This window comes from Aspergillus steynii (assembly GCF_002849105.1).
Source record: "Aspergillus steynii IBT 23096 chromosome Unknown P170scaffold_6, whole genome shotgun sequence".
Lineage (NCBI taxonomy): Eukaryota > Fungi > Ascomycota > Eurotiomycetes > Eurotiales > Aspergillaceae > Aspergillus > Aspergillus steynii.
Window position 1 is genome coordinate 3,000,138 of NW_020194403.1, and position 21,088 is coordinate 3,021,225.

The window sequence follows — 21,088 nt, forward strand, 5'->3', positions numbered from 1 at the left end:
CCGCAGAGGGCGGCCGAAACAGGCAGGAGCCTCGGGGCGGAACGAATCGACGCCAAAAAGCTAAGCACCGCGCAGCCTCTCGAGCGACGAGATGTCTGGCGCGTCGCCTGCACGGTGCAGGGCGCTGGCCTTGGTACGCTACCACCGACATATATGTATGCAGTCTATCCGCGTCCACTTGGGAGGGAATCGTGCAACGCTAGGCCGATCGTCCCGCCGGATCCTTGACTAATCATCGCGAATCCGGCGCCACATTGTGAAGCAAATCCCGGCCGCTGCCTCTCGGGATTTGCTTTTGATTGGCGATGGATGATTAAGCCCGCCGTCCTCCCCAGCTTTCCATCCTTTGGTATATCAGACCACTTCCTCGGCGTCTTGTCCTGTTCTCCGTCTCCGGTTAAAAAGAGGGGGAAGAAGAAAAAAAGAAAAAATCAAAAAAGAATTCCAAGAAAATCCAGACGAGCATTCAATCGCAGAAAAATTTTCATCAGGCTTGTTCCCCTCCCCCGGCACAATCGAACGAGAGACAGCGAGAGCTCCTCCGTCTTGAACTGGCGCTCTGTAGTAATGCGCCATTGGAGCGTCTAACCCGGTAGAGGAAGTCGACGGTAGCACGCTCGTTCCTGTTCGCAGACTGCGTTGTCCGACAAAGTAGCCCCCGACAACCGTTCGCCATGGTCCTGGGCAATTTCTCAAGCTCCTATGACAATGGAGTCACCACCACCACGACAGTTACACAGCCCAAGATGGCCAGGACGACTGTCGTGCGCAAGAAGTTCGCCAAACCGCCTGTCAAGGTAGCCTGTCTGTCCTGGTAAGTCGTTTTGCCATCCTCTCGGTCTGCTCTGTAAGGCTAACGGAGATCGATATTCGAACAGTCGCGCGTCGCGCACACGCTGTGATGGACAGGATCCATGCTCAAATGTAGGTCTCTTTTTTGTTTGCTTGGTTCTATCTAGTTTCCGCCCCCTTAAGCACCGTCCTTACTGAATTGGATTTCCCCGCTGGTCTGGCTTTCAATGGTCTGCCCATACCACGGCACTATCACTCGCCGTTGGTTCCTCTTCTCTCACCCTGTCTTTTCCCATCAATTCTACACCAGAATTATGTGCTGACGTATATGCTCCAATGTGTGAAGTGTCTTGGCAAGAAGAAGAAATGCTCTTACATGCCCAGCAAGCGCGGTGGTCCAAGGAAGAAGAAAAGGTCGTCCATCCCGACAGTCCAGCAGGATGACTTGTCGGACTCGAATATTCCACCCCCTTCGACCGGCTTTGACGATTGTACGTGAACACGATCATCAGCCCAGTTCAATCATGTCGCTAACTTGAGATACAAGCCCCGGGGATGTTCGGTCAGATCGATGTGCTTTCCATCCCGGGTGCAGGCCTGAGGAGTTTGGATTTCACTTCCGATGTCCACACCATGTTCGCCGATCTATTTGCTCCAAATGATGGACCCAGCTCTCATGCTCAGATGGAGCCGACTCCTTCGCCATCGAGTGTATCGTCGCCGTCCTTGGTCAGGGCATACGCTCATGAGCACGATATGTGAGTTTCGCTCGGGATCGCTCTACTCATCTTTCGCTTCGTCTAATAGCTGGCCAGACTTAATGCCTACTACTTCTTCATCCATCCATATTTCCCTCTTCTCCCCCCAAGAGTGTTGTCGCCATCCCCCGACGTTCCAATGGAGGGGGCTGGATCATACTCTGATTCCCCATCCGAAGAGCCTGTCTTGGTATACAAGCCACGCTCTCCTCTTAGTCTCGCACTATCCGCTATTCTGGCCCTTGTCCCGCATCCAAATGACATGGAGCCGTCGTCTCCGATTTCGGTCATCCGTCGCAGGGCCTACGCTCATACGTTTGCACAATTGGCCAATGCTAGTATCGAGGCCGATTGTGAGCTTCAAGCCTCATCTACGGACCCCTCGCAGGCTCTGTCGGGGGATCGGCCTGCAATCGACCGCGAGCCGTTCCATTCTCGAACGCCAGTGGAACTCGAGAGCGTCCTCGCCCTCTTGATCCTTTCCATCTACGAATATACCCAGCGAGGCAATCTTCTCAAAATGCGGTACCGTGCCGGCCAGGCATTAGCCATCGCATTGGATATGTCTCTTCACGCTTTGGGAGAGGAGCATGACGAATTTGCGGAAGCGCGGAGAAGAGCGTGGTGGATGACGGTATGGATATTCGCAGTCAATTTCATGGACGCGGTTGCTAATATTGGTCTTTTGCAGTATTATTGTGTTTTGCAAGGATCCATTGTCAGCACGACGGTAAGCTATCTCCCTCATCTCATTTTTGACTAGAGGTTCAGTGGCTAATACAGAATGCAACAGCCACTTTCGATCGTTGCTAACGACCCGCAATTCGTAACACCTTATCCGCGATTTTCTGCAGATCCAGATGTGCGTGTTCATACTCTTCCCACGCGGTTCCCTCCAAAAAAAATGACATATTAATGTTTCCACAGGGATGGTCCGTTCTGATGCAAGCTCAACAAGTCCTTGTCTCGGCGACCCAGTACATTATCGACTTGAACAAGTGTATCGCAACGAGAACAAACATGCACTACATATATGAACGCATGCGACAACTTGATGCTTGGGCTAGTTCTGCGCTGGCGCAGTCCAATTTGCTCCCCATCGTTCCCCAATCTGCAAACCGCGTTGGCGATATCGAGTACGCCACAGCTCAAAGCATTCGAGCAATCTCGCGCATCAAGATATCCAGGTGGGTGCTTCCCAGGCAGCCAAGTGGTTAAGCATATAGCTAACATTGGTCCAGTGCACAAATCAAAATCCATCGTTTTAGGGCATTCTCGGACATTCCAATCTTCATCAAGAAACACTGCGATCTCACTGCCGCCAACGCCAGCAGCACGGCCCCGGGGAATCAAACCAAGCAAGCGAAGGCTCTTAGCGGGATCAACACCATTCAGTGTTCATGTGGAGGGTTGGAACCACCCCAGCAGCCTTCGAGCGAGCTCACCCCCTCATCGATGTCCTCGGCATCATCGGATTACAACTCGATGTCGCAATACTCGTTCACGAACGGATTCCCGTACAGCAGTCAACACTCGGCAAAGATATGTCTTCGGGCAGCTCTTCTCATCTCGCACATGTTCCAAAGTCTCCCGCTGCCAGAACCGCTAGGCGAAGGAAGTAAAAGCCAGCAGGGCATGTCATTAATGCCGTCAACTGAACTACCGCGAACCATGCCATCGTTCGCCTGCTGCTTGATGCAGGGCAGCTATGCCATGTTGATGATCTTCTACAAAGCGCGAGTAGAGAAGCAAATGTCGCCAGAGTATGGGAACAAATCCCCAGACAATCCCTCTGATCGACTCATCGAAGAGATCCGCCAAGGACTAGAACGCATCATTGCCACCGTGTCCAATTACGCGATTGCTTTCGAGGCGCTGGATGGCATGAGAGGTGAGCACTATTTTTTCTTGATATCATTTCAACTCCGCTAATTCATGGATCTCAGATGAAATCGAAGGCGCATATCACACGGCGTTTCCGGCAACGTAGAGTTTCTTGATTCTTCCCTCTTTTCTTCCCCTCCCCACTTTCACTTCTCCTATTACTTTTTCTCTCCTCTTCTTCTTCCCCATTTTATATAATATAGTTTTTCATTTTCTTCTCCTGCCAAGGAAATACATCTTATATAGTATCGGTTTACAAATCAGGGCATCGGACAACGGGCAAATATAACGGATCGGATGGGACTGGACTGGAATGGACTGGGTTTTAACAATGGATAAAAAGGAAAACATACCCCCAAGGCAATACAATATACCTTTCGCTCGCTCACGCTGCTTTACTCTTTACTTTACTGGCTTACTTCATTTCTGGTGTCTCGAGTGGGTTAAATGGCAACTTGTTCTATTCTCTTCTAACGATCGCGCTCATGACTACTTCCTTCACATACCCTTCGTTTTTTTTCTCGATTGATTTCTACATTGGTTCTATCTGTCTGGTTGGTGGATGGGCGTTTTGTGTCTTTCGTTTCGTTTCTTTCGTTGTTTTTTCTTTTCTTTCTATGTACAATTATGTGGTTGAATCTATCTTGGAGTTTCTGCCGATAGAAATGCACCGATTGATCTATGATCTATGATCTATGGGCTTGTTTTTCTCGTGGTTTTTTTAGAACTACCATATCATGCTTGGGTCTGATCTTCGATACTTCAATAGGGCATGTTGTCCGTCTCCTCCGACAGTCTAGACAGGAGATATGATACAACCTAAATTAGACCGGATAAAAGCAAGGAGGGGAAGAATCACGATATTTCAAAAGAACCAAATTGATCTGTCTGTCTATTTCTTAATTCGTAAGGGGGAAATAGTAGCCTGTAGTTAGTACAGTATATGGACATGAAAGAAACAAGGCAACAGAAGTAAGCTAAGGCTAAATGGCGGGAATCGGGATGAGCTACGGCAAGAAGATCGATTGATCTAAAGTTTAGATCTGATTCCTTCCAAGCGGAACTTGACGTCTTTCAGGACCTTGCTGGTGGGTTTCCATTCGTCGAACTGGCGGAGGAGTTGCATGGTTTCGTCGTAGAGTTCGCGGCGCACGAACTCTTCCTCGAGTAGACCGCGCATGGCGAAGGGGAGGATGTACGGGTTTACTTGGGACGAGGGGTGGCTGCGGCGGATGTCTAGGGTTGAGCCTTGGACGTTGGAGGTTTCGAGGGCGAATTCGATGGCCAGTCTAGATTGGTGTTAAGGGGGTTGATGCGTTTTTGGGTTTATTTCAAGAGTTGGCTTACCGATAGACGGCCTCGTCGTCGTAAAGTCGAGAGTGGCCTTCGCCGCTATATAGGCTGCCGGCGAGTGGAGAGCTTAATTCGCGGATGAGGCCGTGGTCAGGGATGCCCAGATTCCGGAGTTTCAGAGCAAATCCGACCAGATGTGAAACGCTGTTGGTGTGGTTAGGCGGGTGGCTGTGTTGAGTTGGTGACGTGGGTTGGTTTATGGGGACTTACAAACTTGGTGCATGGACTCTGCCATCGACAAACACGGCCCGATAGATATATGGATGGGTAACTGGTGAGAACAAAGACGACTGAAAGAGAGCTAAGGTTAGTGCGTGTCTTCCCGGTTCTAACAGTAGGCCAGATCTTACCTCAAGGGAGACGAGCTGGTCGTCGATGCTACCGATGTATGATATCCGGACTCCGAAATCAAGAGAGGTTTTGAGGGCGGCCTCGTAGTCTTTGGAAACTTGGCTGTAAGGCAAGGCAAATTCGAACAGTTCTCCTGCAGACCCGCTTATCCACCGTGATCGATATTCGGAGAAGGGCCCCATGTTAACGCCGGCCATGGCACAGACACCCACCCGAGCAGCATTGATACATCCGAAAGAGATCAACTTGGCCACCAACATGAGTGTAACGGGAACCCCTTGACTGTGGCAGGCAAACAAGATGAAATCAGCGTTCCGGATTTCTTCCATCCAGTTCAGCAGTAACTTCCAGAGGAGGTCCACCCGCTCAAAGATGCGGCCTTCGCCCTCTAGGGCTATTTTTTCAATGTTGCATGTGTATCCGTGATCGTCGACCCATTTCTGGATAGCGTCGGCTGCCATGTTCGAGAACCTGATGGATGTTCCCGTTGGTTGACCAAGAACACTCCGAATCAACGGCATAGGGAAATATCCATGAATCCCGATGGCAAGCGCTCTCTTTATTGGGGGTGTATCCCGGGTCATGTAAACATGTTTATTATTCGACTCCCTGTTGTAACTCAGGAATCGACCGATCGTCTGGAAAAAACTCGGCCTTTCCTGCAAGGCGAACGTTTCTTTGAAGCGTGGAAGAACCTGGTTAGGCAGTATTTTCTGAAGCTGTTTAGACGCACCAGCTTCCGGAGCACTTGGCGTTAGGGCATTGAGTTTGGCCTCTGGCTCCGGCACGGCCGGGTCAGGTGCTGTAGAACTGCCTTTCGAGTGTTTGATTTTGACTGTCCCTTTCTTTGAAACCTCTGCTTTCTGCTCTGACTCTGACTCATTAATATCGGGCTTTGGAATGGATGAATCTTGTTTTGTCGCTTCCGCCGATTCGACTTCTTGGGAGTTTGGCTGTGTTGAATCCTGCGAAGCGTCTCGAAACCAAAACGACCATCCTGATGGCTTTACATTTTTAGCGGATGACTCGTTAGAGGGTGCATCAGCTGGCGGTTCCGATTCTCCCTGGTTGTCGGTATCATGATCCGTCGTAGATGTTGAATGGGTATGTGGAGGAGCAGTCTCATCCCCTGTAGGAGGTTCATCTGCGGCGGCTTCTACGCCTTTGGGTGGCGGGGGCACGCCGTACCACATCTGGAACCAGGACCGTTTTTGAGAAGTTCCTGTGATCTCAGAGGTTTCGGGAACGTCGTCTGGCTTTGTTGGCTCTTGGTCGGTGACCGTGGTGGTGTCCTCCTTTGAAGGTTGATTCTCAATGGAGGGAGCGGCCGGTGTCTCCGTCGTTGAACCCGCTGCAGTATCCTCCTCTGTTGTCGACGGTTTGTAAAACCATGAAAGCCAGCCACTTGGTTGTGCCTCCGACGAGGGTTGATTTGGTTCCACAGTATCAGGATTTGTGTTATTATCGTTGGAGACTTCGGGTGATGGATTCGATTGCTCTTTGTCGGCGTCCTCTCTCGTGTCTGTATCTTTATCGTTCACCGTCCCTTTGTTTGCCGTCTCAGATGTCGAGTCTGCCGCAGGGTCTGCCTGAGAGTCCACCGCTGGCGTGGAAGTAGAACCATCCGAGGCGATGTTGATTTTGGTTGTCGTGGCGTCGGCGGGGAGAGACCGGGTTGACGCGCCCGCTTTCCTCGTGAGCTGAAGAGAGGGATTGCGATGTTGTTTGATGGAATCGAGCTGGGAGGTCGATGAGGAAGTGATGTTCGACGCTACGTTCTGCGCAACCGAAATGCTCTCACGGGCAACCTCGGTTACCGGGGCCGCTTTGGATGATCTAGAAACGGCGGGCCAAACACCGGGGTACCAGTTCTATGGAAGCTCATTTATCAGTCATATACACGAACAGAAAGTCTAATGAACGGTGCATGAATGTGGTTCTCTATCTTTGTTGGACCCCGGTCTGAGTTACCCCGAAAGATGGGTACTTACAACGCCTCCTTGCTTTTGTAGACTAGAGCGTTCGCTGCCCGCGGGAGATAACGTAGCCCCATCGTTCGACATCTGGGGGTCCGCGCCGGACGGGCTGGGTTTTACTCTCTTTCGAGATCCCGAGGGCGCCATGGAAGAAGGAAAGAGAACATTACCAGCGACCAAGCAAGCAGAAAGGCAGGAGGGGGGGGCAGAATAGCCTGTAGGATGGGGGGGAGAGCCAAGTCAGCGTTGAACGCCACGGGAGTCGATCCGCTCAACGTTGATGTCACGTCACATGCCGCCTCCCTGCCTGACCGCCTGGTGCTGCCTGAGGCCGCAGGAAATGTGGCGGTGCCTCCCCGGCGGCGCACCGCCACGCCCCGGCCAGAAAGGGGAAATTTTTCTGCGGGCGGTGTGGATCCACTGCCGGCGATAACTTTTTTTTTCCTGCGCCTACCAACCATCACGGCTTCTCGATCCAGTCCATTCGTTTGAATCGTCGTCGCTTGATCTGGGTGTTTTGGGTCTCGATTGACCCTCTGCCATAACTGAAAATGGCGATCCAGAAGAAGGTGCGAACATTTACCCCTTTTGCCATTGTTTCTTGTTTTTATCGCTCCTTTGAAAATGTTCTCACTACTGACTCTATGTAGCATGGTAAAGGTCGTTTGGATAAGTGGTACCGCCTTGCCAAAGAGAAAGGATATCGAGCTCGAGCTGCGTTCAAGCTGGTCCAGCTGAACAAGAAATATGGATTTTTGGAAAAGAGTAGAGTCCTTCTGGATCTTTGCGCTGCGCCCGGTGTATGTTTTCCCTGTCTTCTACTAGGTTGGCTCTCCTAACAACAGTATTAGTCGTGGTGTCAAGTCGCTGCAGAATGCATGCCTGCGCAGAGTATCATCGTCGGTGTTGATCTCGCCCCAATCAAACCCATCCCTCGAGTGATCTCCTTCCAGAGCGACATCACAACGGAAAAGTGCCGCGCTACGATCAGATCGCACCTGAAACACTGGAAGGCGGATACGGTTCTCCACGACGGTGCGCCCAATGTCGGTACGGCTTGGGTTCAAGATGCGTTCTCTCAGGCGGAGCTGGTGCTGCAGTCTATGAAATTGGCTACGGAGTTCTTGGCCGAGGGTGGTACTTTCGTCACCAAGGTCTTCAGATCGAAAGACTACAATCCTCTGCTGTGGGTTTTCAAGCAGCTGTTCAGCTCAGTCGAGGCTACGAAACCCCCGTCTTCCCGAAACGTCTCCGCCGAAATTTTCGTCGTCTGCCGCGGCTTCAAGGCCCCGAAGCGTCTCGACCCCAAGTTCCTCGACCCGAAACATGTGTTCGCCGAATTGGCCGATCCCACTCCCAATAACGAGGCGAAGGTGTTCAACCCGGAAAAGAAGAAGCGCAAGAGAGAGGGTTACGAGGAGGGTGACTACACCCAGTACAAGGAAATCCCAGTTGCCGAATTCATCAACACCACGGACCCGATCGCGATCCTGGGAACATGCAACAAACTCAGTTTCTCAGAACCGCCGGGAGGCGACATTGCGCTGGCTACGATCAATCGACTCGAAGAAACGACGGACGAGATTCGGGTCTGCTGCGAGGATCTGAAGGTGTTGGGTAAAAAAGAGTTCCGCAACCTTCTCCGGTGGCGGTTGAAGGTTCGCGAGAAGTTCGGTCTCATTGTGCGGAAGGGTCAACACAAGAAAGAAGAGCCGCAAGAAGAAGTGGCCGAGATCGCCCCTATGGATGATGAGCTGGCGATTCAAGAAGATTTGCAACGACTTCGGGAGAAGGAGAGCACGAGAACCAAAAAGGAACGACGAAAGGAAAACGAGAAGAAGCGCAAGGAAATCCTCCGCATGCAGATGCATATGACGACTCCTATGGATATCGGTATGGAACAGCATGGTCCCTTTGGGGAGGATGCCACTTTTTCGCTTAGACGTGCCGAGAGAGAAGGCGTCTCAGACAAAATTGCCTCCGGTAGAGAGGCGCCAGTGGAGAGTGACAGTGAGGAATCCGAATCCGAGTCTGAGGATGACGAGAGCGACGAGGAGGGTGATCGATTGGAGAGAGAGCTTGACTCTCTTTACGAGCAATACCAAGGGCGCAAGGAGGATGCAGATTCGAAACTGAAAGCCAAGAAGGCCCGAAAGGACTACGAGGCCGACGAATGGGAAGGAATTTCGGATTCTGATAAGGAGGGAGACTCAGATGAGGAATCTGACTCTGAAACGCTTACCACGAAGCGGGAGGCCCCGAAGGGTGGAGCTCTCTCCAACAATGCTGCCATGTTCTTCGACCAAGACATTTTCCAAGGTCTGGAGGACTTGGAGGATGTTGAGGACGAGGACGAGGACGAGGACGAGGACGAGGACGACGGCAAGCAGAAGAGCAACGGCACTGTCTCGGAGAAAAAGAGCGCCAACGACAAGAAGGAGAAGGAGAAGACGAAGGAGAAGGCCAAGGCGAAGGCGCAAGAGACGGACGACTTTTCGGATGATGACGATGATGAGCCCGCGGACCTTGGAGAGGACCCAAGGAAGCAGAATGGCCAGCTCGGTAAGCTTTCACCCAAGCTCGCACTCATTTTCTCCCGACACTAATGATCCGTACACAGACATCGATATTATCACCGCGGAAGCTATGTCATTGGCCCAGCAGATGGCCACCGGCGAGAAGAAGTCCCAGGACGTGGTTGATGACGGTTACAACCGGCTTGCATTCCGGGATGTTGACGGTCTCCCTGACTGGTTCCTGGACGACGAGGGCCAGCACAGTAAGGCGAATCGGCCCATCAGCAAGGCAGCTGCCGCGGCTATCAAGGAGAAACTGCGCGCCATCAATGCCCGACCGATCAAGAAGGTGATGGAGGCCAAGGGACGAAAGAAGATGAGGGCCGCGACCAAGTTGGAGAAGCTGCGGAAGAAGTCTGCGCTGATTGCCGAGGACGAAGGAATGAGCGAACGGGACAAGTCGCAGACCATCGCCAGGATGATGAGCCGGGCCACCAAGAAGAAGCCCAAGCAACAGGTGAAGCTGGTTGTTGCCAAGGGAAACAACCGGGGTATCTCTGGTCGTCCCAAGGGCGTCAAGGGCAAGTACAAGATTGTGGATTCCCGGATGAAGAAGGATATTCGGGCTCAGAAGCGACTTGCGAAGAAGAAGAAATAAAGGAGGGCGTGTGGAAGGATGGATGTATAGGCTCTCGACGGTTGATACCCGGTGCATTCTCCCCAGTGTTTTATAATGGATATGTGTCTTTACCGCGGATAGATGTATATAGAAGTATACATGACGGTCTGTCAGTATTTGTGGTATAGATCCCCAGCATAAGGAGTCCACTGTAGTACCCTACCTATATCCATGGACAAGTATACAAACTCGGAGGGGCGCCAAGCCACATGGCGCTTCCGATCGCCGGCAGCGCCTGCCGCTGATTGGCCCCCTCGGACTCTCGTGTCCGCCGGTCTTTTTCAGCTTCTCTCGTTCGCTTCGGATTTCTTCTCTTTCGCCTCTCCGTACATTCATTACTCGGCCATTTTCACCGTTAGGTCCCCGTGCCGCCGGTTTTATATTTATTGTCTTTTAGTACATATGTCGCTTCGAGTTTTTTCAGCCTGCACGCCTTGTCCATAGATTTTGCCACGCGTCTCCGTCTCAGCCACATTATACTTCCCTCCCCCCGCCGCCATCTTGCGCCGCCCTGACTCTGCTCGATGGGGTTTTTTGACCATCTCCAGAAGGGAGGAGCCTTTTCCTTACAGCCGAAGAAGACCCAGATTCGCAAAGTCGTTCAGACGCGCCCTGCCCCTCCGTCGAGATCTTCCTCACTCACCCCGGCCACTTCGTCGCGAATCTCCCCGTCTAAAAAAGCCCGCAGTTCCGAGAGTCGGTCAGCATCGAGAGACCCCGACCATCTTACCTCCAAACGACGCCTAGGGACTCCGCGACAAAGCCGGAAGCGCCCAACTCCAGAGCAGCGACTGTCTAGCGATGAGGATGAGAGCGACACCGACGCCTCCTTCGAGGTACGCAAACGAGCCCGGACAGGCGATAGCGCGGAGCCAGACCTCGAGAGGCGCGTGCGCTCATTAAAGGCTTTTTCCGAGGACCACGTCAAACCGCTACCTATGGTCCACGCAGCGGATATCACCTCGATCCAGAAAGCGGGGAATTTCAAACCTGCATTTGGCGAGAAGGTTCAGTCTACGGAGATCGCACTGCAATATCCCAGTGCTTCTCCTAAAGAACGGTATGAGATCTTGAGCGACAACAGATACCTTGTGGTATACGCGGTTTTGCTGACGGATTTTCCCTTTCCCCCTTAGATTTAACCTCGTGGTACCTCGCGACAACGATGACTTCAAGCCCATCGACGATATATTCTCGGTTGTCGATACCGTGTCTCAGACCCACATCCCCGAAGATGAAGCCGACCAGTTCAACAATGAGTCGACGGGTATCAAGCGGAGGTTGCGACGGGCGCTGGCACAGGGTTCCGAAAAGGACTTTCGTCAAGTCGTGGCGGATTATAACAACGCGATAGACCGGCTGAGGCGCAGTGGGAGCATCGCGAAAAAGTTGGATTCGACCCATCGGTTGAATTTGCCTCTCGTGGAGCGGATACTCACCCAGATATATTCGCGCACTGTTTCACCCCGAGTCGAGTCCCTGCGTCAGTATGAGAACGGAACTGACAACGTCTACGGCGAACTGCTCCCTCGGTTTATCAGCACGATTTTCAAGGAAACGGGTCTAAAGTCTGGCCAGGTCTTTGTCGATCTGGGATCCGGCGTCGGCAACGTCGTCCTGCAGGCGGCTTTGGAAATCGGCTGCGAAAGCTGGGGCTGCGAAATGATGCAGAATGCGTGCGAGCTCGCCAACCTTCAGCAGGCCGAGTTCAAGGCCCGATGCAGACTATGGGGGATTGCCCCCGGCAAAACGCACCTGGTGTCCGGCGACTTCTTGCGAGAACAGAGTATCATCGACGTCCTGAAGCGGGCGGACGTGATTCTGATCAACAATCAAGCCTTTACGCCACAACTCAATAACGAGCTCATCAACCACTTCTTAGATATGAAAGAGGGATGTCAGATTGTGTCGCTCAAGTCATTCGTGCCGGCCGGTCATAAGATCCAGTCCCGGAACCTGAATTCCCCCATCAACCTCCTGAAAGTCAAACAGAGGAACTATTGGTCCAACAGCGTGAGTTGGACGGATGTTGGTGGAACCTATTTCATCGCGACCAAAGATAGCTCCAGACTGAAGGCTTTTGTGGAAGACCTAGGGTGATGCCTGCTCCATCCCGTCCTTCGCCGCTTACTCTCCTGTGCGAGCTTCGAAACCCTCTACCTCGATGACAGACCACGTGGCAATCATGGTTTTCTCTGTATTTATTAGATGATCCCCCTTTTCTCTTTATATTCTTACCTGGAAATATCCCCCTTGCCTAGAGAGGGGCCCTGTTTCTTGTACAAACTTTGCAGGCATTACTATATAACAGGCATGGTTGTTTCCCCTCCTTGTCTTTTTTACCGGTTTCTTCTTCGTTCATGTTTCTTTTTCTTGGGCTTGCCATCTAAATTTTGCGGTTCCTATCGCCAAGAAGGCAATGAAATCGGCATTGGCTGCGTTGTCATTCAGACACGATGTGAATAAATCATGGGTATCATACATATTGTGCATAGAGATAATGGAAATAGATGAGTCAACATCACTCCCAGGCTCGAAACAAGACCAGAAATTAAAAGATGTCTCCCGACTAGGAGAATTCTGGGCCCAAGGCTGAACCAGTAAGGGTTCAAGGCCGTCGAAACGAATTTCAAGAGTACCGGGAAGCGTCGTTCATGGCGTCTGCTTCCCTACCCATCCGAACCATCCAACGATCCACAAGCTCCTTGTTCTCTTGTTTCAGCTTGTCAGATTGCTCTTCGGCCATGTTCAGCTGAAGGGTAAGGGATGCCATTTCATCCTGGATGTCCTATAGAGGTAAAGCAAATCAGTGATATGCAGGACAGGCAGCAGACAGGGAAGAGACCGGACCTCAAGCAATTTTGCCTTGCCTTTCAGCTCCTCGTCACGATCCTTCAGGCGCATATGGAGATGAGTGACCTCATTTTCTAAATTCGCAATCCGCCGCGCATCTCGGGTGCCGTTCTTTTGCAGCTTCTCCAACTCGGCAACTGTACGGGTCAACCGGTCCTGTAGCTCCGAGCGAGATCGTTGCGCCTCTGACAGCTCGGCACGAGCCTCGGAGAGAAGGTCATGAGCAGACGTTTCCGGGGAATTCGACGGGCGTTTTCTGGGATCGAGCGCAGGCGAATGTGGTGCAGAGCCCGCGGCTTCGACCTTGCCTGATATCGTGGGGTTGGTTCCGGCGGTTGTGGATTGGGCGGTCCGATCAGCTAGTTGGGTATCTATCACGATGGGTTAGATATCAAGTTCGCCGGCAGCTTCATCCAGGTTCGGGCTTTCTCATAACGCACATGCATTGTAGATAGCAAGGTTGGCCTTCTCTCGGCGATCGCGAGCCGCCAAAGCGGCAAAGTACTCCTCTCTCCAGTGGGCCATTTGATAGTCGCGATAAGACCAGCGAGGTTACTCCGTATCGAGGACGATCGGGATTATGGGGCCATGACAGCCCGCGGAATCGAGGAATGAGTAGAAGCCCAGTAGAACAAGATCGACAGTGATGAACGCCTCTTGGCGCTAGGACGCACGTAAGAAGAAATGCTGGCCACGATGCGTCCCAGCCATCGCATGAATGATGAATCTCTGGTTAAATAAGAAGAGCGGGTCTTCCCACGCCATCGCTCACCGCCCGCCCCACCGCCTGCATCATCGAAAAGCAACGGTCTCCCGTTAGCTCCTCCTTCACCACTTCTACTTCATACCGCAAGACGTGCTCGCTTGTCTCTTCCACTCTCCGTCTCGCACTGGCTCTTGTGTACAGGCCACCTATCTCTCTTTCCCCTCAACTTCACTCGACCTTTGCGCAGCGTTTCCGATTACGCTGGAACCCGTCTTTTTGCTTATCTTTACTCAGCCACAGCTATGTCGGCACGGAAGAAGGTCCTATTGAAGGTACAGCCGCGCAGCACCCCTCCCATCTACCCTGTAGGGATGACAGTAATGCTAATTTTTATTTTTGATTCTCTAGGTGATTATCCTCGGTGATAGTGGCGTCGGTAAAACGAGTTTGATGAACCAATATGTCCGTAAACCTACACTAGTCAATCCTCGCCGTCTGCGCGGTCCTGGCTAATCAATTCGGAGTGGAATAGGTCAACAAGAAGTTCAGTGGAAGCTACAAGGCAACGATTGGCGCCGACTTCTTGACCAAAGAAGTCCTAGTGGATGACCGACTGGTTACGATGCAGGCATGTGCTCCCTCGCCTCGAACACCCCTGGGGATACAACTACAGACAGCCACTAACGTTGACGGGCAGATCTGGGATACTGCGGGCCAAGAACGGTTTCAGTCATTGGGAGTTGCATTCTATCGCGGAGCCGACTGCTGCGTCCTGGTATATGATGTCAACAACTCCAAGAGTTTCGAGGCCCTCGACAGCTGGCGGGACGAGTTTCTTATCCAGGCCAGCCCTCGGGATCCCGAGAACTTCCCATTCGTAAGACCTTCTTGCTCCTTGTTCTGCGGCGGATATTTTCATACCGACCCTCTGTTCGACGATTGCATTTGCTGACGGTCGCATAGGTGGTGATTGGCAACAAGATCGATGTCGAAGAGAACAAGCGCATGATCTCGTCGAAGCGCGCCATGACGTTCTGCCAATCCAAGGGCAACATCCCTTATTTCGAAACGAGTGCCAAGGAGGCCGTCAACGTGGAACAGGCATTCGAAGGTAAGCGCCTTGCTTCGGCCGGCTGATCTGTCTGGGGCGCATTGCTGACCCGTTCCCAGTCATCGCTCGGAGTGCTCTAGCCCAGGAAGAAGCCGAAGAATTCAGCGGTGAATTTAGCGACCCGATCAACATCCATCTCGACGGTGACCGGGATGGATGTGCCTGTTGATACCCCCGTGACGGTCGTGACTGCTTTTAAACGATTCATATTTCATGACAAGATCTGCCTGCTTTTCTGTTTGAGTTCCTGGTTTTGTAGAAGACCTTCCCCCATGCTGATCTGAGCCGCCTCAAGCTCTTCCTATATAACCCTGGGAGTTTTCTTGCGCATCCAAGTCTCTGCTCAAGTCTCTCGGTTGAGCTGCACGGGGTCTCTGTTTACAAGTCGGTGTTTTACTGTTCGAGTCTTTTTCATTATGTCTCCCACGTCAGCGTATTCATTCATTAGTATACTATCTAGGAGTCTGGAATAACCACTGCTTCACAACTGTCTTGCCAGGATTTTCCATAAACACCTTACTTCCAGGGATCCCCGTAGATCCCCGTAGATCACAGCAACCACCGAGAGAAAGTCACAGCGTGACAAGTGACAACACCTCGTGCGGATCGCGCCATCTCGTGCAGCTTGGCGGTGTGGAGGGTTACGGGCTGCTGACTGGCGCTCTCTTATCGCCGACGGTCCACTCCGCACTCCAACTATCCCTCCCTTGCATCCTGCATGACCGTCAACATCGCCCTTGACTAGTTGGCACCTTCGGAGTCGGCCGTTCGCTCCTCCCGTGCCTCATGATCGTTTATCAATCTCCAGCAACCTCGGGATCGCACGCCTCTCGTCTCTCTCGGTGACCGCGGAAGAAACAGAATCCTTCCCCGCGCCACCTCCAGGACCGGCACTTCTATCTATTTACTGGTCCCCGTCGCATCGCTCTCATCGCATTCACTTGCTCCGAAGGTGTTTACATTGATGGACACCAGTGCTGCCTCATGGACACCCTTCCCAAACGCAGTGGCCCGGCGCTGAACGGTGTCGCGCGACGATCCCTCGGCATCGGTCTACTTCTGATAGTAGTGTTTCTATGGACAGCGTCCAATTTCCTGGCTAGTGTACGTGTTTCGTCTTCGCGATGGTCCCCAGCATGAAAATGCCTTGTTTGCTAAACTGTGCGGTGTTCCCGGGGTGACTGACTGACGTATCACACTTGTGTCGCAGACCATCTTTGCCGACGACACATACTCCAAGCTGTTCTTTGTGACGTACATCAACACTTCGTTGTTTATTCTGCCCCTCTTTACGATCCTCCTTCGCCGGGTCTGGAATTTATGGCGTTCGGGAAAGACATCCCGCATAAACTCGTTTCGGAGTCTCCTGCGGCATCTGGATTCGCACGACCCTGATGCGGAGACGCAGAGTATCCTACACCATGACACGGGACGGGACAGCGAGGACGCACTCAGCGACCCCGAAGCGTGGAACGCAGCCCGGCTGGTGCCGGAGGGGAAGTATCAAGAAGACTCCAAGCTGGGCTTGAGGGCGACGGCGAAGCTGAGCTTTGAGTTCTGCATGCTATGGGTAAGAATCGCAGTCTCTTGCTCTTTATACATACAGACAGGCTAACACCACTTCAGTTCTTGGTGAGTTGCGCTCAAGGCTGCAAAACAACCCCAAAGCGGGTTCCCATTCTCGTTCGACTAATCCCGAACTGTGTAACTAGGCCAACTATTTCGCCATGGCCTGTCTCCAGTACACTACCGTGGGAAGTACCACCATTCTAACCTCGACGAGCGGTATGTCCTACACAAGATGACACCGCGGTGGCAGAAGCGCAGCCATTAATGCTTTCTCACAGGCGTATGGACCCTAATCTTCGGAGCTGTCATTGGCGTCGAGAAATTCACCGTCCGCAAACTCCTCGGCGTAGTCGCATCCTTGATCGGCATTATGCTTATATCCCGCGTCGACCTGTCCTCTTCTCCCGACATTCCGCCCGCCGACGACAGCAGCAGCGGTGGCGGCGGCAGCACCTTTCCCAACAAGACCCCAGCCGAGATCGCCCTGGGCGACGCCATGGCGGGCTTCAGCGCCGTCATGTACGGCGTGTACACCATCGTCCTGAAAAAGCAGGTCGGCGACGAATCGCGCGTCAACATGCAGCTGTTCTTCGGCCTCGTCGGCCTTTTCAACATGTTCCTGCTCTGGCCGGGCTTCATCATCCTGCACGTCACAGGGATCGAGACCTTCGCGATGCCCGACACCAGCCGCGTATGGACCATCATCTGGGTATGCATGCATTTCCCCCTTCCTCATCCCTCCACCCTCCATCTCTTTCCACTAACACATCCCTAATTACCAGACCAACTCCTTCGCCTCCCTCGCCTCCGACATCTGCTGGGCCTACGCCATGCTCCTGACCACGCCCCTCGTCGTGACCGTCGGCCTCAGCCTCACCATCCCGCTCTCCCTCGTCGGCCAGATCATTCTTCAAGGCCACTACGCCAGCGGCCTGTACTGGGTCGGGGCTGCCATCGTCTTCCTATCCTTCTTGATCGTGAACCACGAGAGTCAGGAGGGAGTGGCGCAGGAGGAGGAGCGTCCATCTGGTGCTGGTTATGATGCTATTCCTAGTGAGGATGGAGGGGGGAGGTAGGTGGTTCGTTGTAAGATCTGACGGCCGACGGGGTAAGGTATATAGAATCCCTGATATGTAGAAGGGCAGGGTGGTTGGGCGGGCTACCTAGCTAGATTACTTCAGAGGTTATCGCTACCTAGGAAGAACTACTAAGTAGGTGTTTAGAGCCTATGTGTTCCATTGCTAGGGGGTAGCGTTTCGGTAGTTTTATAGTTTTATATATCCGTCTGGTATCTTTACATGTAGAGAATAAAAGAAAGAACATTGACTCTACAGCTCAAGTTTAGGTATTAACATATCAAAAATTACAATTAAACGGTCTGATTCACAATATAACCTAGAAGTAGGTAGACATAGTAGGTAGTACATGATATTACATAAATGCATAGAATAAGTAGGTAGAAGGGGACATATTGATATTACACGTGGATCCGAAAATCAAAAGGACCAATGATTCACATAAGACAGAGGGAAGGCCTTGTCTGTCCATGTCTGACAAATTAGAGGATCGAATTAAAACATTAGAAAAGTCCAACATCATCAACGTTAGTCGCTGGCATGGGAGAAGATAGACAGAACGAAAAGAATACAGTTCAGAGCCGGGTGATTCGAATCGAAAGCTCCGGAATATGAAGTGTGGAGAAAGAAAGGGGAGAAGTCAATATCGTCAAGAATTGTGGGTATGTATATCATAAGCCAAAGAGAATAATGGGTCACAGAATGAGAAAGGAATAGTAGCTAAGAGAGCGATGGAATGATAGACGGTCAAGATGCCATGAAGGAAAAGGATCTTGAGAAGTATGTATAGTGGGAAGTATAAAAGAGAGGTCAAGAGAATGGGCAAGAAGGTTTATTGGTGGACTCTTGAGATGTGATGGTTGGTTGTACAAGGCGCTTCTTACGCGGCGACAGCGATGGGACCGGTAGCTGGCAGGGGCTCTCGCTTCTTGCGGGCCACAAGGATGCTCTTGAGACACCCGAGCCACTTTGCGAGGGATTCTTCGTCCGGAGTGCAGAGACGGAAGGACTTCTCTTCCGCGATGACCTGGAGGCAGTAGTGTTTGGAGCGGGACATGGGATCGACCTCGGCGGCGTCAATCACCTGCGACATTGGCAGGATCTTCACAGCCGAATATTCCTAGAAGCGACAAGTCAGTCACCTGGCTGATCTGAAACATCGAATGAAATGGCACATACCTGCTCGTCCTTATAGAAGCCAAGACTTTTCGGACGGAGAACAACCCACAGCCGTTTCCATTGGCGCACCGCGCCTTTGATTCTCAGGCACTGCAGGTAGCCATTGCAGATTACCCTCTCGGGGTCGCGCAGAATCCCCGCTTCGCTGTGTCGGCCCAGGTCATTCGACATGGGCGACTGGCCGGCAGGAGCAGAGGCAGACAGAGTCTGGACCTGAACCGGGGTTCGCGGTCTCGGGTTGATACTCGAATTGCTCGTCGGTCCGTCCGACCACTCGGAGTACGAGGTGATGTCGTTTCCGGGCTGGTCGAGGTGGTTGTCAAGGCGCTTAGATCGGTAGCTCGAAGAAAGCGCCCGTCCCAGTTCGGGGGAGCTTGCTCGGCCCATCATCTCAAGGTCCGAATGATCGGTGGTGTCGTCAACGCGCTGCCGAGGGACCGCCACGGCATTTCCTTGCTGCGACAAGGCCAGGAAAGCCTCGTCATCTTCGTCCGCGCGAGTTTCGGCGCGGATGCGCTGGATCCAAACGTCGGTCTCTTTATCGGACGAGGTCTGGAAGCGATAGTTCTTCGAAGGGGAGAAGATGCCGAAGACGTGCTGCCGGCTGGATCGGGCAGATCGGACGGGCGCGACCGCCGTCACCTCGGATAGGGTGATGGAGGCCCGGAGCCGAGTCGCTTCTTCGTCTTTGTATACGGACAGGAGGTTCGGGCGGAGAACGAGGTAGGCGGGTTTCCAAGAGGCTCTAAATGCCTGAGAGAAGGGGTTAGCCACGAGGAAGGCGCATTTCCATCGCGATCTGGGCGAACTCACATGCTTGTGCTTGACCCGGCGGTTCACTCGACCCGTCTTCAGCACGCGGTCAAACTCGAAGCTCCCATTTTCGTTGACGGGCGAGAAAGTATCTAGATTCACATGGCCGCTGCGATAGGTCGCGGGTGGAGCAGGGGGGAGGTGGGCGCTCTGTTGGACAGTGCCGTCGGGCAGTTGGATTGCCGGGGCTTTGGCGATCTCCGACATTGATGGGCACGAGGACGACAGCGGCTGGGCCATCGAGTCGCACAGCTTCTGTCGGGCTCGTAGAAGAGAGATGAATAGCGAACAATCAAGGCGAGAAAGACCTGCGCGATGCAGAAAATAGGCGTTGGTAGACTCCTGACCGCACCGCGCAAACACACATCGGGACAAGCTCAACGACCGGGCAGACGAGGACGAGGACGAGGACGACGATGAGAATGGACGTCAAGAAACACGCAACAGTAATCAGAAAGGCAGAAGGATTTCGGACGTGTATTTGGCTGACTGCTAGGTAACTACCTAGGGAGCTTGAAGCCGCGGTGGGAAGATGAAGTAAGAAAGGTGCCAAGGAGTGAACGAGGTATGACGGCGAGAGGGAAAAAAAAAAAAAGAATTGGGGAAGGAAGGAAGAAAAGGCCGAGAACGTGAAGCAGAACGGAGGCCGATCCACCGTCTCGACTCTTTTTTTATTTTGCTCCTGTCACAGAGACAAGTCGCCTGATCGGGACGATTGGTTTGAGATGATTTCAGAACGAGATGATTTCACCACTCGCGAGTGTCGCAGGAGTTCCCCCCTTCTTGTCTCTGCGCTTCCCCCTCTTCTCTCCTCGAATCCCCTTCTGGGAATCGGGTCATTTCCCACGGCGCATGGACGTTGTTTCAAGGAGATCATCCATCCCTTTTTATTTTAGTCTGGTTTCCTTTCCTGTCCCCCGAGAATGACGATCCCCTCCCAGGCGTTGCAGCCCTCTGTCGACGCCGTCCCAATTCCACGTGGGACGTTTGAAACTGGAATGCCAGGAGCAACGTGCAGAAACTGTCTTACAGCTGTTCACATGAGCTCTCTTCTCCAAGACTCTCACGAAAGGCTTGATCCAGGGTCTCGTCGCGGTTCTTCACGGCCGAGTCAACCGTCCCCACCGCCGGGGCCCAGGCTAGGGATGCTAAGGATACTAAACGGGGCTAAAGGATGCTAAGGACAATTGCTCTCGACTCGTCGCTCTCGCCCATCCCCGAAAATGGAAAATTTCAGCACTGACTTCGCCCTTTCTAGAAGGGCGGGCGACCGGTCCGCTCTCGTCTCCTATTTCGAAGGCCTTGGCTTCAGGCCTGTCATGAAGGTTGTAGGAGATCTCGGCAGATATAGATCCTCTTGGCCAGCCTTACTCGGTCATCGAGTCTTGCGTGAATGATTTTGAATCGAGCTTGGTCCGAAGTTGAATAGAGGGCATACTATGATACTACGTAGATTGACATCGACTCCAGTG

General features: G+C 52.6%; 8 protein-coding genes across 8 annotated transcripts; 5 read left to right on the forward strand and 3 right to left on the reverse strand.

Moving 5' to 3' along the window:
- Positions 1–413: 413 nt before the first annotated feature.
- On the forward strand, positions 414–3,644 carry P170DRAFT_238419 (uncharacterized protein). The gene is made up of 10 exons (XM_024842938.1): positions 414–814; positions 879–924; positions 1,139–1,283; positions 1,340–1,550; positions 1,608–2,184; positions 2,242–2,280; positions 2,344–2,412; positions 2,478–2,737; positions 2,792–3,441; positions 3,497–3,644. The coding sequence occupies exons 1-10, from the start codon at positions 675–677 to the stop codon at positions 3,538–3,540; spliced, it is 2,181 nt and encodes a 726-aa protein (XP_024702610.1). The 5' UTR covers positions 414–674; the 3' UTR covers positions 3,541–3,644.
- Positions 3,645–4,287: 643 nt separating this feature from the next.
- Positions 4,288–5,599, reverse strand: P170DRAFT_438998 (uncharacterized protein; the record flags this gene model as incomplete). Its single annotated transcript, XM_024849735.1, has 4 exons — positions 4,288–4,723; positions 4,782–4,931; positions 4,998–5,077; positions 5,138–5,599. The coding sequence occupies 4 exons, from the start codon at positions 5,597–5,599 to the stop codon at positions 4,465–4,467; spliced, it is 951 nt and encodes a 316-aa protein (XP_024702611.1). The 3' UTR covers positions 4,288–4,464.
- Positions 5,600–7,568: 1,969 nt separating this feature from the next.
- spb1 (rRNA methyltransferase spb1) lies at positions 7,569–10,417 on the forward strand. The gene is made up of 4 exons (XM_024846960.1): positions 7,569–7,683; positions 7,765–7,914; positions 7,966–9,676; positions 9,735–10,417. Exons 1-4 carry the CDS (start codon positions 7,666–7,668, stop codon positions 10,286–10,288), a joined length of 2,433 nt encoding a protein of 810 aa, XP_024702612.1. The 5' UTR covers positions 7,569–7,665; the 3' UTR covers positions 10,289–10,417.
- Positions 10,418–10,640: 223 nt separating this feature from the next.
- dot1 (histone methyltransferase DOT1) lies at positions 10,641–12,409 on the forward strand (the record flags this gene model as incomplete). Its single annotated transcript, XM_024851731.1, has 2 exons — positions 10,641–11,369; positions 11,446–12,409. The coding sequence occupies exons 1-2, from the start codon at positions 10,834–10,836 to the stop codon at positions 12,407–12,409; spliced, it is 1,500 nt and encodes a 499-aa protein (XP_024702613.1). The 5' UTR covers positions 10,641–10,833.
- A 231-nt stretch (positions 12,410–12,640) lies between these two features.
- On the reverse strand, positions 12,641–13,871 carry P170DRAFT_439001 (ATG16 family protein). Its single transcript, XM_024849736.1, has 3 exons — positions 13,603–13,871; positions 13,160–13,533; positions 12,641–13,097 (listed from the first exon to the last, which is right to left on the reverse strand). Exons 1-3 carry the CDS (start codon positions 13,685–13,687, stop codon positions 12,939–12,941), a joined length of 618 nt encoding a protein of 205 aa, XP_024702614.1. The 5' UTR covers positions 13,688–13,871; the 3' UTR covers positions 12,641–12,938.
- Positions 13,872–14,002: 131 nt separating this feature from the next.
- On the forward strand, positions 14,003–15,476 carry rab7 (Rab family GTPase YPT7). The gene is made up of 6 exons (XM_024849737.1): positions 14,003–14,200; positions 14,277–14,330; positions 14,401–14,496; positions 14,566–14,745; positions 14,832–14,979; positions 15,039–15,476. The coding sequence occupies exons 1-6, from the start codon at positions 14,171–14,173 to the stop codon at positions 15,146–15,148; spliced, it is 618 nt and encodes a 205-aa protein (XP_024702615.1). The 5' UTR covers positions 14,003–14,170; the 3' UTR covers positions 15,149–15,476.
- Positions 15,477–15,685: 209 nt separating this feature from the next.
- P170DRAFT_439003 (uncharacterized protein) lies at positions 15,686–17,871 on the forward strand. Its single transcript, XM_024849738.1, has 6 exons — positions 15,686–16,083; positions 16,190–16,549; positions 16,606–16,611; positions 16,692–16,764; positions 16,827–17,257; positions 17,331–17,871. The coding sequence occupies exons 1-6, from the start codon at positions 15,964–15,966 to the stop codon at positions 17,622–17,624; spliced, it is 1,284 nt and encodes a 427-aa protein (XP_024702616.1). The 5' UTR covers positions 15,686–15,963; the 3' UTR covers positions 17,625–17,871.
- A 454-nt stretch (positions 17,872–18,325) lies between these two features.
- Positions 18,326–20,197, reverse strand: P170DRAFT_238674 (PH domain-containing protein). Its single transcript, XM_024842940.1, has 3 exons — positions 19,617–20,197; positions 18,804–19,556; positions 18,326–18,744 (listed from the first exon to the last, which is right to left on the reverse strand). Exons 1-3 carry the CDS (start codon positions 19,854–19,856, stop codon positions 18,505–18,507), a joined length of 1,233 nt encoding a protein of 410 aa, XP_024702617.1. The 5' UTR covers positions 19,857–20,197; the 3' UTR covers positions 18,326–18,504.
- Between the last annotated feature and the right edge of the window lie 891 nt (positions 20,198–21,088).